This window comes from Narcine bancroftii, chromosome 13, assembly GCF_036971445.1.
Source record: "Narcine bancroftii isolate sNarBan1 chromosome 13, sNarBan1.hap1, whole genome shotgun sequence".
In the NCBI taxonomy this organism is placed as follows: domain Eukaryota; kingdom Metazoa; phylum Chordata; class Chondrichthyes; order Torpediniformes; family Narcinidae; genus Narcine; species Narcine bancroftii.
Genome location: NC_091481.1, coordinates 15599855 through 15615814, shown reverse-complemented (window position 1 = coordinate 15615814; position 15960 = coordinate 15599855). Strand labels below are relative to the sequence as shown.

General features: G+C 41.4%; 1 protein-coding gene across 5 annotated transcripts in view; it reads right to left on the bottom strand.

The window, feature by feature from the left end:
• LOC138748952 (reelin-like) overlaps positions 1-15960 on the bottom strand; it is a 271468-nt gene that overhangs the window by 32297 nt on the left and 223211 nt on the right. For all 5 annotated transcript variants that reach the window (XM_069909910.1, XM_069909907.1, XM_069909911.1 and 2 more), the window contains 5 exons: positions 13428-13568; positions 10497-10674; positions 5543-5736; positions 2735-2988; positions 1047-1210 (listed from right to left, as the gene is read on the bottom strand). In XM_069909910.1, the coding sequence (XP_069766011.1) occupies positions 1047-1210; positions 2735-2988; positions 5543-5736; positions 10497-10674; positions 13428-13568 (931 nt within the window). The remainder of the gene's footprint in view (positions 1-1046; positions 1211-2734; positions 2989-5542; positions 5737-10496; positions 10675-13427; positions 13569-15960) is intronic.

Here is a 15960-nt window from a genome sequence, read left to right as displayed (position 1 = left end):
AGACCACAGTCAGTATGAATTGGAAGCAACGTCTCCTCCTCACTGATTATCAACACAGGCACACCCAAGGATGCATGCTTAGCCCACTGCTCTACTCATTATACTCCCACAAATGTGTGGCCAGGCACAATTCCAAAGCCATCTATAAATCTGCTGATGACACCACAGTTGTTGGCAGAATCACAAACGGCAATAAGGAAGTGTACAGGAGGGAGATAGAACAGCTCATTGAATGGTATAATGACAAGAACCTTGTGCTCAATGTTAGCAAAACAAGGAGATGATTTTGGACTTCAGGAAAAGTCAGGGGAACATGACCCAGTCCTCAACAAGAGCTCAGTAGTGGAGAGAGTTAAGAACTTCAAATTCCTGCATGTTAACATCTCTGAGGATCTGTCCTGGAGCCTCAACATTGAGGCAATCACAAAGAAGTCTCGCCAGTGGCTATAATTTGTGAGGTGTTGAGGAGGCTTGGAATGTCACCGAAGACTCTCGTAAACTTCTGGCTGGCTGCATCACTGCCTGGTATGGAGACGTCAACTCTCAGGACAAGAATAATTCAGCCTGCGACATCACAGGCACCACTCCATCGAGGATATCTACATGAAGTGGTCTTAAAAAAGCAGCCTCTATCCTCAAAGACCCCCACCACCCAGGCCATGCCCTCTTCACTCTGCTACCATCGGGGAAAAGGTACAGGAGCCTCAAGGCTAGCATCCAGCGGCACAAGGACAGCTTCTTCCCCACTGCCATCAGATTCCTGAATAATCAATGCACCAAAGACACCGCCTTACATTTCGTGCACTGCTATTGTTATTTTTATTTTATTTTTTATAGTAATGTCATAAGATGGTTATAATGTGTATGTTTGCTCTATGTTGTTGTGGCAAACACCGAATTCATGACTTGTTCATGATGGTAAATTATGCATTTAAAGAGTTCTGCTCTTCTAACCTGTTAACTGTTTAGCATTTTTCCTGCAATGTAAATGACAAAATATTGAGTGCTACCTCAATTTTACTTTGCAAGATGATGAAAAGTTTTACCTTAAATTGGACAATCCAGTCCTCGCTAGGTGTGAGGTCATGGGTGGATGCATCAACTTCCCGACCATCATGGCTGCCACACAGCATCACTCCATCAGGTGATTCACAGAATCTCTCCACAGAACACTCGTCATGAAACATCCAGTACTTGTTTAGTTTGTAAGCTGCCAATATGTTCAGTTTCCAGCAGTTTTTAAGATAAAAACATGTTTTAGTGAAACATCATTTGTTGTACATGACTTGAGATATTTTAATCAAAAAGTTCTGAAATTAAATTCTGAGTATAACTCATAGATTTGCTTGATTTTAAATGTCTTCTCTACTAATCAGTGTGAGATGTACCCTGTGAGGTGTTGCTCTATTTATATCTGCAACCCCATTGTAGTACAGCAATGAAGATAAAATGCAAAGAAGTTTGTAGAGGTCGTCAAAGAATCAAAGACTTGTTGATCCAAACCAAGGCTTTTATTAGCAAAAGACAGGAGCAAAAGGTCGGAATGATCCGACCTGGCTAGGGACACAACCCTTTAAGGCCCAGACAGTAGGCGTGGCTTAGCTCTCAGCCAATTGCTGTAAGCACAGTCTAGATACTGTAACTATATACACTATATACATTGGTGATAGATCTGTACTATCACAAAGTTCAAGCCCTTGAAGGCAGAAATTTTCCCCTAAACACACTTAAGGATAGCTCTTGAAGTTTGTCAAACAGGAAAATCTGCAGATGCTGAGATTGTAATAAACTGCTGGAGAAGTGGGATGCAAGAGGGTGCTGAGTGCGCTGAAGGCTTCTTGATTGGAGGTTCAAATCTGGACCTCAGGTTGCCGATGGTTTGGAGTGGGGACTATGTGGCTGCAGGAGAGCACTGGAGGCAAATTCATTGTCAGTCAGTGACTCAGTTGGGGGAGGGGGTGGAGGGGGGGGTGAGAACTCTCTTTTGCTTCTCTTTCTCTGACTCCAAGAAGCACCTGGCAATTTCTATTAAGGGTGAATCCCTCACTAATCACAGTCCACCGATGGCATTGGGATTGCTTCAAATGGTATGTGAGCGGAAAGAAAAAGGTTGAGATCCACTGGTCTATAGAAAGTAAAGAGTAAGCGACATTTCAGGCCTGAGGCCTTCGTCAAGGTAATGCTTCTGACATCAATGAGGACGAGTTACTGCTCCACTGAATATTTTGTCTGTGACCAAGATAGTTTGTGCAGGAGAATGTAATTAGAAACGGGTGTCTGCATCATAAGACACAATTAGAAAGTTGCAATGTAAGGGCATGATTGCAATTTGTTTGCGAATCTTTCTCCCGATACTCTTACTAGGACATTGGGCCTCAAGATTAGATGGTCCAAGATACTTCTCTGATTTTTTTCTCAAGGAATAATTGCTTGGACCCATTTGGTTCAATGAAGTCCAGATATTAGTTATGAGACACAATATTGAAGTTTGATTGACAATGGTATAATTGTGTTTTCAACAAACAAAAAATAGTGAAACCAGAGAGTCACAACAGAGAAACAATCATCTTTAAAGCAAGATTCAGTGTAACTTTGTTTCTATTTCCATATGACCACATTGATTCAAGACAACAAAGATGACATGAAGATAATCTTGAGTTGAACCTTTTAAGTGTTTAAGAATTATACAGTAAATGATATTTCAGCACCTTGGAAGCTAAAAAATCAAATTTACCTGTCGGTCTTTCTTGAAATAGATCAAAGCTGATCCTGCCCACAGGTCCACTGTCAGCTGGGCTCCGGTCATGTGGTGGGAGAGGAGTACTGCTGAATGTATCTAGCATGAAGGTTCTTTCACTGGCTGAGCCAGCTATCAATACATTGTCAATAGCCCAGTCACTCTGCTCATGTCCATCGTGGGTAAGTTGCCACCATCGGAAACGAGTGCCAACTACTTTGGCCTCAGGTGGAAGGAGAATGCTTACAAAGCTATGTTGGAACCACAAACATGAATTGGTTTTAATTATTTTCACTAACATACAATTGACATATCCATGTAATATAATGAAGCCTAATGCTGGTGTTTACATGACTGCAATAGTAGACCAAAGGCCTGGACTAGTAAATTGAAGCCTTTACTTTAGTAATCCAAGGCTTTTTTAATCCAAATCTGTGGAGCGGAGAAATTAATTAGTTACCCAAAACTGTAATTAAAAAGTTATGATAAGTAGTACTAATCATGAAACAAGCAGACAATAGAAACAAATCCAAGTGGCTTATGAATGGCTTTCTGGGAAGGAAATCTATCTAACAAATCCAGTCTGACCTGGATGTGGTCTGCTGCAGTGTGTTCCCCACCATGTGGCCATGCAAGTTCCTTTGTTCAAGGGTAATGGACGATGGCCAACAATTGCTCGCCTTCTCAGCAAAGTCCACATTACATGAATGAAAAGAAGTACTTTTGAATGAACAGTTGCGAATAAAATTGGTTAAATTTAAGACAGTTGCAGACAACAGGCCCGTTATTCTTTCAAAACCTGCTGCTGACATCCCCACTTTCACTTTAAGCACTTCTTCCTCAACAACCGTCTTCCAGGATTCCTCAAATCTTTAGCTCCTGGTCTCTGCAGAGGAAGCTAAAGACAAACCAACAAAAGGTCGAAGAATTTGAATAAAACCAAATCATGAAAAAAAAAAGTACAATTTTCTCCATCTTGTTTAAACGATACTTCAAGTTCATGGTAGCAAAAGGTAGGGTCTGTGTTCAAGAAACAGAGTTAACACATCATGAAATCATGAATCTGCAAATGATGGAAATTGGAAATAAAAACAGAAAATGCAAAAAAAAAGTCAGTAGGTCAGAAAGCATCTGTGGAAGGAAAAACAGAGTTAATCCTTCAGGTCAAAGATCTATTGGCAGAGGGGAACTAAGTTAATTTTACGTTGCAGAGAGGATGGGTGAGGATGAGTCCTTGACTGCATCACTTTACTTCCCACACATCCTCTCCCTCTGGACAGAATTAAGATGGAACTCTCCAAGTCCCCACCTTTTACCACACATATATCCACCTAAAACCTTCACTTTAGACCATATTTTCCCCCTCGGCTTCCACAATCCAACTTGCATTTTGAAAGTCAGTTTCCTTTGTAAGGCCGTGGACTGACCTTACATCAATGCAAGCTACCCCACTTCTTGTAGCACTTGCCATGCAATCTCAGCAGATGTAATATCTGACCTTTAATCACTTCTCTTATTACCACAGGGGAATTCTTTCCATGTGAAGCAGTAATCCACGTACTTTTTCTAATCTACATACTACATTAGATATTTACAATGTGGCCTCCTCTAGAATGGAGGAATCAAAAGCAGATAGGGTGAATGCTTTATGGAGCATCTATGTTCAGTCCATAGGAGCAACTTGAGCTTTCTGTGGCCTGCCATTAATTCTCCAACCCACGTCCCCCTTTGTGGCCACCTGCACCACTGCAACGAGATACAATGGAACAGCATCTCATCTTCCTTCTGGGCACTTTGCAGACTTCTAGACTCTACATCAAATTCTATAGCTTCATGTTACCTGCCTTCTTATTTCCATCAGGATTTGTCATTTCTGCTGTAAATCTTCCAATTGTGCATTTGATCAGTCTTTCTTTCTCTACAAGCACAACCTGGCCTGCAGGATATAACCTGTAGCATTGTATTCTGCAACTTTTAAATTCCTTTGTTTCAGATTTTCTGTCATAATTTGGCTTAACTTCCCAGCTTTTGTTCATTTTCTGTCTCTCTACCTGCCCACACAGCTCTGACCAGTGATCTCTAAAACTTATCCCCTTTGCAACCCTAGTATCACCCTATCGAGTTTGGTCCATCTTCTCCGAAACTGAAAATTAACTTTTTTTTTTACCCTCTTTCCAACTCAATTCTGATAACCTGAAATGTTACTACCTGACCTGTAGAGTGTTTCAACATTTTTTTTTGTTTTTATTTCAACTCAACACGATTGAAAGTCATATCAGGATGAGATTATTCACAAATTACAAATTTAAATTCAGGAGAATACAAAGAGGAGAGTTGCGGTTTAAGATCGTGAATGGGTTTAGATGAAAAAAAAATTCAGTTTTCACTAGGTGAAGGCCCAGAGGATAAAGATTTAAGGCAATTGGCAAAATGAACCAACATGAGGAAACCTTCTGTTTTTAATACATTGATGCTGGTACAGATTAAATAGCAACCTTCAGAGGAAAACCAGATAAATACATGAGAAAAAAAACTGCAGGGTTATTAATTTTTTTTATTTTAGAATTTATACCTACAGCTCAGTAATAGGCCCTGTCAGCCCACAAGCCTATGATGTCAATTGAACCCAATTAACTACAACTTCCAGTACATTTTGAACAATGGGAGGAAGCCGGAGCCCTCCGGGGAAAACCCACACAGACACAGGGAAAACGGACAAACTCCATACAGGCAGCACGGGATTCAAACCCCGTCCCGAATGCTGGCGCTAACAGCTAGGCCAACCGTGCAACTTGAGTCACTCACCTAGGCTTATTGTATTGGTCAAAAAAGATTTCCATTAAGATGTTCCATGTGATGCCTCCATTGACAGAATAATCCAGAAAGACACCCTGATTGCGATTATTTGGGGGAACAAGGCAGCCGTACATGAAGTAAAACTGAATAAACTCGGCATCTGTGAGGTCCAAATCTACCGTCACCAACTGACGTGAACAACCCTAAAGCAGAGGAATAATTCCATCAGAGGAAAATCTCACAGACTTTTGGTGAGTTGGAGGCCAACTGGTCTCACAAATTTATTCAAAACATTGATAGTTGTGCAACTTAATGCATGGATCTTAGAAGCAGATGAACAACTTCTGGGGAAATTATGTTTTCAGTTTTCTCATTCTCCTAAATGGCTATGTCCTCTTCACAGATACAGCTCAACAATTCCATCACTTACTTGTTATGTTTTATCTTTTTTTTGTAAGTGGGCTTTTTTTCTTATATATAAAATTGTTCATTTTATTAACTTTTCACTCTTTATTTTGTGGGGGGAGGTTAGACTAATTTTAAGTTAGGTTATTAATGTTGTGTAATAATTATTGGGGGGGGTTATCATCTTACTTTTATTCTTTTTAAATGTAATTTTCTATTTTATTCATGTTATAAAATTTTAAATAAAGTTTAAAAAAAACAATTCCATCACTGTTTTATTTCTAATTATAGTCCTTTGTGGCAATAATGCAAGTCCTTTTATGGTGTACGTTTCAAGCTTTTGACAATAAAAAGTTTCTGATTGAAGTGGTAAATTATCACCAACTTTTGTTTTTAGAAGTTCTAAGTTCAGATTTATTGTAAGAGTACAAACATGACAGCACACACATCAATTATAAATAATGTGCAAAGTTCTTAAATGAGTCTTTGATTGAGTTTATAGTCTGATGAGGGAGGGGTAGCTCCTGAACCTTGTGGTATGAGTCTTGCGCCATCTCTACCTCTTTCCTGATGCCAGCAGCGAGAACAGAGCATCTCCTTGGTGAGTCAGACAGTGTACTTAAATAGCAAAAAGGACAAAACCCGCTCAGGTCCTCCAGCATTGTACTTTAAAATCACGGTGTCTGCACACTTTCGTGTTTTACTCATGTCCTTGGTGGTGTGGATCCTTAATGATTGTTGTTGCTCTCTGACAGCAGAATTCCATGTAGATTTTATGTAAAATGGTTTGCTCTTTTTAAATTGTCGGGATATGTAATTCCACCACTAGGTCACCAGGGGTCATCCCGGTGACCTTGTCGATAAAGCAGTCCAGAGCTAGAGTCTAGCCTTCCAGGTTCGTCTTGCAGAGACAAGACCTCTTAGTGTACATATTAGTTTAGTAAAGCGTCTTATACTCGCACTGCTGGTGTGGTTATTGTCAGTACAGAGATAAAGGAACTAGCATAAAAACAAAGTAGTAGAAACACTGAGCTGGTCAGAAAGCATTATTGTGAAGACAGGGAATTAAAGTTTCAGCCCACAGATAATTCATCAGAACTGGAGGAAGAGACGCCATCTAAATTTCACACAGGGTATGAAAATATCTCTGATAGGGTGGGGTAAGATCGCCAAGGTTAAAAGCTGCCTGACGAAGCTACCAGACTCGCTGATTAATCAGGTCAATTTTGAGAGAGGCAAACGTAGCTTGGACACAGTTTTTACATGTTCCCTTGTTAATTCTGTTTCTTTCCATAGATACTGCGTGATTGCTGCAGTTTTCAGAATTTTCTGCTTTTATTTCAGATTTCCAGTACTCACTGAAAAGAATTAACTATCATCGCAGAAAGCTGAGGAGCGAGATCAGTTAAAAACAGACACATTCAGAGTTCTGATTATGGACCTCAAAAATGCCTTTATTGAGTGTGGGCTCAGCAGCCACACCTAGCAGTGCACTGCCAACACTCCTTCAGTCACTGCCAACACTCCTTCAGTCACTGCCAATAGGTGCGGCACAAGGCGAACAATGACTAAATTAAAAAGAAAAGTAGAACCTCTGTGCTTTAATTTCAGGACTGTGTTTTGAATTCCAAGCTGAATTGCAAAATACACGTTTACATTACACGGTCTGTGAACAGCAGAGGGACTTGTGTGAGGGAATTAGGAGCAGGCAATCATTCAGTGCAGCCAGGGACAATCTTGGAAAAGGGCCAAACTTTCAATGGGTCACAAAACCACAGCAATTTGGATAAACAATATGCAGGTACTGACTGTGGTGCCCTGAGGTAACAGCAACCAAGCACAAAACTCGAAAGACTGTACAACAGGCTTTATTCAGGTAAGAGTCTGAACACCAGTTCATGCTTTGGTGGTTCCCATGTGACTGGCTCAGGTCTATATTCAGGTTGGCTGATTGACAGCCGGCCAGTAGGAGTCAGCCCTTAGGTGGCCTTCCTGCTGGTACAGAGATCGCCCCCTGCAGTAGGCTAGTGGTCATATCACCACACCGACATCCACCACAGTACACAAATGTGCTGGAGAAACTTGGCAGATCACGCAGCATCCATAGGAGGTAAAAGGCAGTGGAAACACTATTTCACTGCAGCAGCTCCAGACTTCGGTGGCCACAGCCTGCATGGACCTCTCCTGTACTTCATACTCCGCTGGGCCCACACGTTCTCCTGTACTTCATACTCCGCTGGGCCCACACGTTACACCCCGTTCTCTCTCTATTTTTTTCCTCCAGCTCTCCACCCACTTCCCTCTCCACTCACAGAACCTTAACTTATTCACTTAGATATTAAGTTCCTCCTGCCTGTGGGACTGTGCTCCTTCCACTACCCTCTCCCCCTCCATTTTGTTCAGACACCTGTCCACATTCCATCATTCTTTGATGGGCTCAAGCCCAAAACATCAGCTATGTATCTTCATCTTTGCTATATAATGTACCCTGTTTGACCTGCCGAGTTCCTCCAGCGTTGTGTTTTCACTTTAATCACAGTGTCCGCAGACTCTCGTGTTTTACACCTCCTGACTTCAGGCAGTCAATGTTTCTGGACCGCATCCTTCATTGGGAATGCGGAAACATCAGGCAGGCGACTGAATAACGTTGAGGAGAGGAAGGAAATGGAAGGAGCATAGGCTAACAGGTAATAGGCTGATTCACATGGGAGGGTAGAAGAGGAAGGAGCTGTTGAGGCCACATATGAATTTTTTTGATTGATGCCAGAGCTCAGGATGATCAAATATCAAACGTAGACATCAGATATTCTAGGAACCATGTACAGCTTTTTACTCCTTCCTCTTCCTGCGGAACTCAACATTATTTAGATATTAACACCCATTCAAGGCTATAAAAGCAATTTATTGTGCAAGTACTTTAATGACCCATCTCAGATTGTTTCAATAATAATGCTTAAGATAACAATAATTGTGTCTAGAAGAGTTTAACAATGCAATTACAATTAATGATTATTTCAACAGATTAGTAAATTAGCACTTAGAAAGGCCTGAACAAAAATTGGGAGGGGAGCAGCTGGTGTGGTGCTAAAGGCGAGTGGCAAAAGAGCAAAATATTAACTGGAAATCTTTTTTTTTTAAAAAGCCAGCAAGTGGTTGCATTAGCCATGAAAGCATCTAGGCCAAGCACCCTCTGACAAAGTAATATGGCTGCTCTCTAAGAAAGATCACTGGATATTGAAGATTAGGACAGTAGTTCTCTACCCTTTACTTTCTACTTACATACCTCTTTAAGTAATCCCTGACTACCCACAGAGGTGGTATGTGAGCGGGGGAACAAAAAGATTTGCAAACTACTGGCCATTTCCCCTCACTATCCCAGACATTCTCAACATGGACCCTATGGCCTCCCTGGGGGAAACAGTGTGCATCTGTGGTGCTTACACGTGCACGTACGCACACAAAAGCCTATTAAATTTTAAAAGTTTGAGAGTTTTCGAAGTCCGGATTCTTGGGTGGTCCAAATTTCTGGCATCTGGATTTTTTGATTTCTACTGTCTCATAATTCATCTGCTCATTCTTCCCATTCAGTTCAGCTGCCTGGATCCTTTGGCAGCCTGTGTGTCCACATAACATGCCAACCCATCTATTTCTGTATTTCAGGCAGATCTGGCTGCAGTCCATACATTTCCTGCATCTGAAGGATCAACATCAATTATCAATAGTTACGGCCTCAGGGCTGATGCTTGGCACACCACTGATCACCAACCTGAAAATGGTAAATCTGTGGAATTTGTTGCCACAGGCAGTTGTGGGGGGGCAGGTCGATGTGTGCATTTAAGACATTAAAGATTGATAGGTTCTTCATGAGCCAGGGCACCAAAGGTCATGGGGAGAAGGCTGGGCAGTGGGGTTGGGTAAGAAAATGAAAAAAAGCTCTTGATTAAATGGGGTGCAGACTGAATAAGTCAGTGGTTTGTCACCTTTATTTCCCACTTACATACCACCTTACAGAGCATCTGTGATTAGTAATAGGTGCTCTGTGGTGAGAAAGCAATTACTTAAGGTGGTATGTGATGGAAAGTAAAAGGTTGAGAACCACTTGAATAGCCTATTTCTGCTCCTATGCCTTTTATAGTCTTATCTCAACTCCATAAATTGGTCACTTTGTTTTTGCTGTGAATTTTTATCCTGATTAATGGGGCACAGGTTTAAAGAAATTGGGAGAAGGATAAGAGGGGAGAGGAGGAAACATTTTCTCATCCAGAGGGTGCTGTGGTCTGGAACCCACTGTAGAAATTCTCAACAGCTTTAGGAAATGTCCAAATGTTTACATGAAGGGTTGTGATGTGCAGGGCAACGGATCAAGTGCTGGAAGTTGGAATTGGGTTGGGTGACTCTCTTCCCAGCAGCATGGACATGAACAGCTCGGTGATCCACTTCTGAGCTGCAAATTTTCCTCAGATTCTACATCTGAACCCACTCTCTTGCAATCAGATGTCACCAGTTTATTTACACACTGATCCACTTGGTGACAACTGAACCTGACGATCACACTTACCCCACTGAAGTGAAGAGCCATTCCAGAGGCCACAACTCCACAGACGGTGCTGAGTTTTCCGCCATTTACCGTCAACCAATTGCTGCTGGAGGGGGATCTGTTGAAGTTGTCTTTAAGCTGGCGGGGGAGACTCGTCTTTGGCTTATAACAGTACATGCCTTCCCACTCCTCGTCGCAGCTGGTCCAAGGAAAAGCCATGACAAAGGTCATGGGCACAGAAACAGAAAGAGAGAGGGATAATTGCAGACAATGAAATCACCCCCACTCACACAAGGAAAGGCTGCATTTTTCTTTGTGTGCATGGGCACTGCAGCTCATTGCTCTGAGTTGTTGCTTGTATCCAGCACAACATCACTCTTGCAGTATTTGTAAGATGAAACAATAAAGGTTGGCAACTTCAGGCCCACGGTGCTGAAATATTGATGCTAATCAGTAATAGTTTTCTTTTTGTCTAACTCTAGCATCAACTGATGTCCCCCTCCCATCTTATTGTGTCTTTTCTCCTTTGATTTCTAAATTCAGTGGCTCCTGCACTATGAACCTTCAAATGAAGCTCTTCAATAATAGAAGCAGTAAGATAACGTCAGACTCACATACAACAATGGCAGTGAAGGCAGAATCCTCCATTCTTGTTAAGGTTGGGATGGTACATTTACAGCAATGCCTTTGATATTGTGTTGTCTACCAAATGTTGAAGCATATGGCCTTGAGTGAACACCAGCCATTTCTAATTTCATAATAAAACATGCGACTTTGCTGACCTTCAGTTGACTTAAACATGGACTGAAAAAATAAATCACTTGGAGTGAAATGGGGAGAACTCCTCTACCTGTTGCCAAAATTGCAGAATGCCAGCTCTGGTTCGTTTTATTCCAATTGGCTTCATCTCATGACAGCCCATCAGTCCACCTTCCTATCATTAGTCTTCTGATTTGACCATCTCTCTGACATCTATTCTTCCTACCCCAGGTGGAAAGTGGCCATTGTCAAACCTCTCCCAAGGCTTTAAAATGAATAAACATGTCTGAGGAAATGAGAACCAGGATCATTTATTTGAATGTCCCCATGAATTTCCTCCCAAGTTACTCAGTAATTCCTGGAGACTCCAAGTGGTTTGAGAACTTTCTATAGTACCAGATCCAAGAGATCCCATTCAAGCATTCACTTGGACAACTCATAACGCTGGGCCTTGCTGTAAGGGGGGGCATGCCACCCTGATACTGCACAAGGTCATTACAAAATGAAAAGTGCTCAACTACAGCATTTAAAATAACCTACATTAAAAGATCCATGTTGCAGTGAAAAACAGGCATATCCTTCATCAGCATCTGCTGCAAGTTTTAAATGACTGAAAATTTCCCTTGACTCATTAGGGACAACCAAATTTTTTATGTACAATGACAACATCCTATGCAGAAATGATCATTCACCCTGAGAACAGTCTCTGAAGGTCTGAACCTTTGTCCTTTTCCTCAGACATTTTAAAATATTTTTTTTCACTCTAGTATCATTAATACTTGATCTATGGCTTTTGTATTCTCAAACTCTAATACTCGGTTGAAGGAAAAACAAAATTGGTTTCCATTGGCTCACCATCCTGCCATCCTGGTTGATAACATGCAATGACAATTACAGCAATCAATGTCAATTAGTCCAGAACAGATGAGAGGTCAGTCTGTGATGGTGGACTGCACAAATACAAGGTCTAAAATCATCTTCTCACCATTTGTCATGTGACAAATTACCCAAATACCATATCACAACACTTTGATTTCTGGGAGAGATCTATTTCATTTGCATTAATTTGTGCCTAATGACTTATACTTGCATCCAGAAAGCTGCTGGCATAGTTCGATCACTTACTACAGTGACATCGTTCTTCCATAGGTCTGAATGTGCCCCCTTACAATGTGAGGTGCCATGCCTCTGGCTCCATGTTCCTGATGGCTCTGACCTAATCTTGGAGAATGAGATGGCGGGGTCAAGTAGTGGGGATGTCAGTGAGGGATCATGGTGTGGAAAAGGAGAGGGATGGGCCAGTAAGAAAGGGAAGACCAATTTTATTAACATGAGGGATGACCCGGCAAAAGTAGATTGGGAGGATGGACTTGCAGCTACATCAACATTGGGAAGCATTCCAAAAAGAAATGGTGAGAGTTCAGGGCCAACATGTTCTTCTAAGGGTAGAAGCTGGTGGTAACAAGGATAAGGAACCCTGGACATCAAAGAAAACTGAAGGTTAAATCAAGAGGAAAAAAAGAGGCATATAAACAGATATCAGGAACTAATAATTAGGGAGGGTAAACTTTACGTACACTTTATCAAGAGTAAAGTGTAGAAGGCTATAAAGGGTCATGAAAAATTACCAGCAGGCAGTAGTAAGGCAAATCCAATTGGCAAAAAAGCCCTCTTACAATGTGTTTTCCAGCTAATACACAAATCAACCTCAGTACATCTGTAAAAAAAATGCAGTCTGTCGATTACATTCCTTCAGCTTACTGTAATGAAGCTTTATGAAGATAATTTATTGTTACATTGCCTAAGCATTTTTTTTGTTTCAGTATCATTCTTTCCCAGATGCTTTTGGCATTTCTTTGCATTAAATTCCATCTGCTATCTGTCCGCTGACCTCCACAAATATATAAAGCATATAAGTTCATCTTATCTGCCCTGCTTCTATCCACATTCACTTCAGATCATCTCATCTTGTCGCTGATAAATATTATCACTTGTTCCCTGCACTTAATCTGAAGTGGTTTGCCTTTATCATCGTTGAAATAAATGCAAATTTATATTAGTAATCCGGATAAATACACAAGACACATGAACTAGGAGCCAATGCTGTGGCAAAACTTGGACAAAGCTAAAACAGTTCAAGAATGATATTTTGGAAACGTTTGGAAGAATTCTCATCAAAAATGCATTACTTACATGCAGGATCCACGTGAGCACCTTCCATGGCCAGTGCACATGTCCAGACAGCTGTCCCCAATGTAAACATTATCAATGGCCCATGTCTGCTGCTTCTCAAAGGGCGAGGGCTGATACCAACGGAAACGAGTGGCCTGGGACCTTAGAGGGATAATGGACTCACATGATAGCATCAGTTCATCTACTCCTGAAATGACACTGTTGTTTTGCACAAAAGCTCTGCTATATTGAACAATGGAAGGCAAGCAGGTTGATTTACATGGCTATCCCAAAGGCTTGTGGCCTAGGTTTACACACATGGGGCAAAGCTGAATTGTTGTCAATTACTTGCATCTCTTGCTGTTGGTTTCTGTGACTAACCTCTTTGTTCCTTTGGTTCAACAATAACTGAATGTTCAGCAGAAAATTCTAATAAAAACACACGTAAGTGCTGGATGAATTCAGCCAGTCTCGCAGCATCCATAGTAGGTAAAGATATATTACCGTTGTTTCACCCCTGAGCCCTTCTTCAAGCAATATCACTGCCTTATGGATGTTGATGGTAGGCTTTGGTCGAAGAATTCTGAAATGGTTACTGGAAGAGGCCCTTGGCTCAAGATGGCAACATCCAACAGCTATACTGGGAGCCAAAACCTACCAAGTTTTTCCAGCAAATAATTATTTACATTAATTTAAATTGCAGTGAAATATTATTTTTATCAATAGCATGGAAAAAAGCAGCAGATTATATTTCACACAGTGGAGGGTAAAATGGACATTACTAAACAATACTGATTGATTGAAGATAAAAAATAAATAACTTTGTAAAAATGAATTATTCCATTACAAGCAATCAGATGTTGAAAATGCGAGCAGGAATATGATCCATAATTGACTTAAACATATAAAACACCTGAGAATGTGGGGAAAATGCATGTGCTCTGGACACACCATCATAAAATTCTGTCCCATCAATTCTGACTTTAATTAATAAGTCTAGTAATCTTCATGTGGAACCAGGAAGCCAAGCTTGGGGGTGTGGGACACTTAATGGGGTAGGACATAAAGCTTCTCACTTGGAAAGTTGCCCTTAACATATCAAGATAGCCTCACAGATTTTCAAACAAGTCCACCTTCTTAAAATTCTGCTTCTTAATATACTTCTGCACCCCGTGTATACTTTTAAATGTTATAAATTTAAACTAAATTTTAAATTTAAACATACAGCACTGTAACAGGCCAAATCGGCCCTATGAATCCGTGCTGCCCAATTTACACACCATTTACCTACACCCCCAGTAAGTTTTGAAGGGTGGGAAGAAACCAGATCCCCTGGAGAAAACCCACACAGAGAGGGGAGAACTTCCAAAGTCCTTCTAGACAGTGCGGGATTTGAACCCAGGCTAGATCCTGATCGTTGGCGCTGTAAAGGTGTCGGGCAAACCACTACGCCAATGGTGCCAATCATGGAACTTCTGAATCACATCAGATGATAAGGCCAGTGAGAGGCCACTGGGAAATTTAGCTGTCTGTTCAATTATTATTCCATTCTATTCTGGTTGCTGGGGGAGACTTGTATTCATCTTTCACAAGTGTAGCTTGGGTCTGGGAATTGGAGCAGCAGTCACATTTTAAAATAAACAGAAGAGAGGATGCAACATCTGCACTCGTGTCTCTCCTGTGGATGCTGCAAGACCAGCCGAGATCCTCCAGCATTTCTGTGTTTTTACTACAATCACAGCATCTGCGGACATTTGTGTTTTAAATATTGGATTTTGTCCAAAGAAAATGGATTAATAATTCTCATCCCATTACCTACTTTTTAAAGTTCTATAGCAAGTGTGAACTAAAGGGCTTTCTGGGCACATGGATGTTTGCTGTCAACAGGCGCTGGCCGAGTTTCAGCGATGATTGTGGATATTTGTAGGATGGATAATATTGCAATTTCTATAGTTCTGCTCGGGCGCGCGGTACCAGAAGATTAGTGGCCAGGACATAAAGGGAATCTCACCACAAATATTCGAGAGCCACAACCTCTCCCCCCCCCCCCCCCCCTTTTCCCTCATCTTCACAGCAGTCTTTTCGGGGCCTTATTGTGGCTGCATTTCAAGTAACCCTGCAGGAGGAGGACAACATGCCCACCACAAACTCTGCAGGAATTGTGTATTTGCGTTTCTACAAACCAGATCCAAACCTCCCTTTTTTTAAAGGGGGGGGGGAGGAGAGAGGGGTATTTTTTGTCCAATTCTTGGACATTAGGACTAAATGCAACATAGATCCAATTTCCAGACGTCAGGTTATTATGGTGTTCCCATTGACCACCAGATGGCAGCATTTCCACACGAGCGATCAGTGTCAGACAGGCAGAAATATAGGGGAGGAAGAATTGAGAAGAGTGTGAAGGCACAGCAGAATGATCGAGTGATGACCTCTTCCACACCATGCCCAAATGAGAATTCTTGTGTGGTAGTTTAGATGGTGATTGAGGGCAGGCAGTTTGACCTTCATACTGTTTTAACTAAAGATGATTTATGCAATCCAGCTCATTTACAGA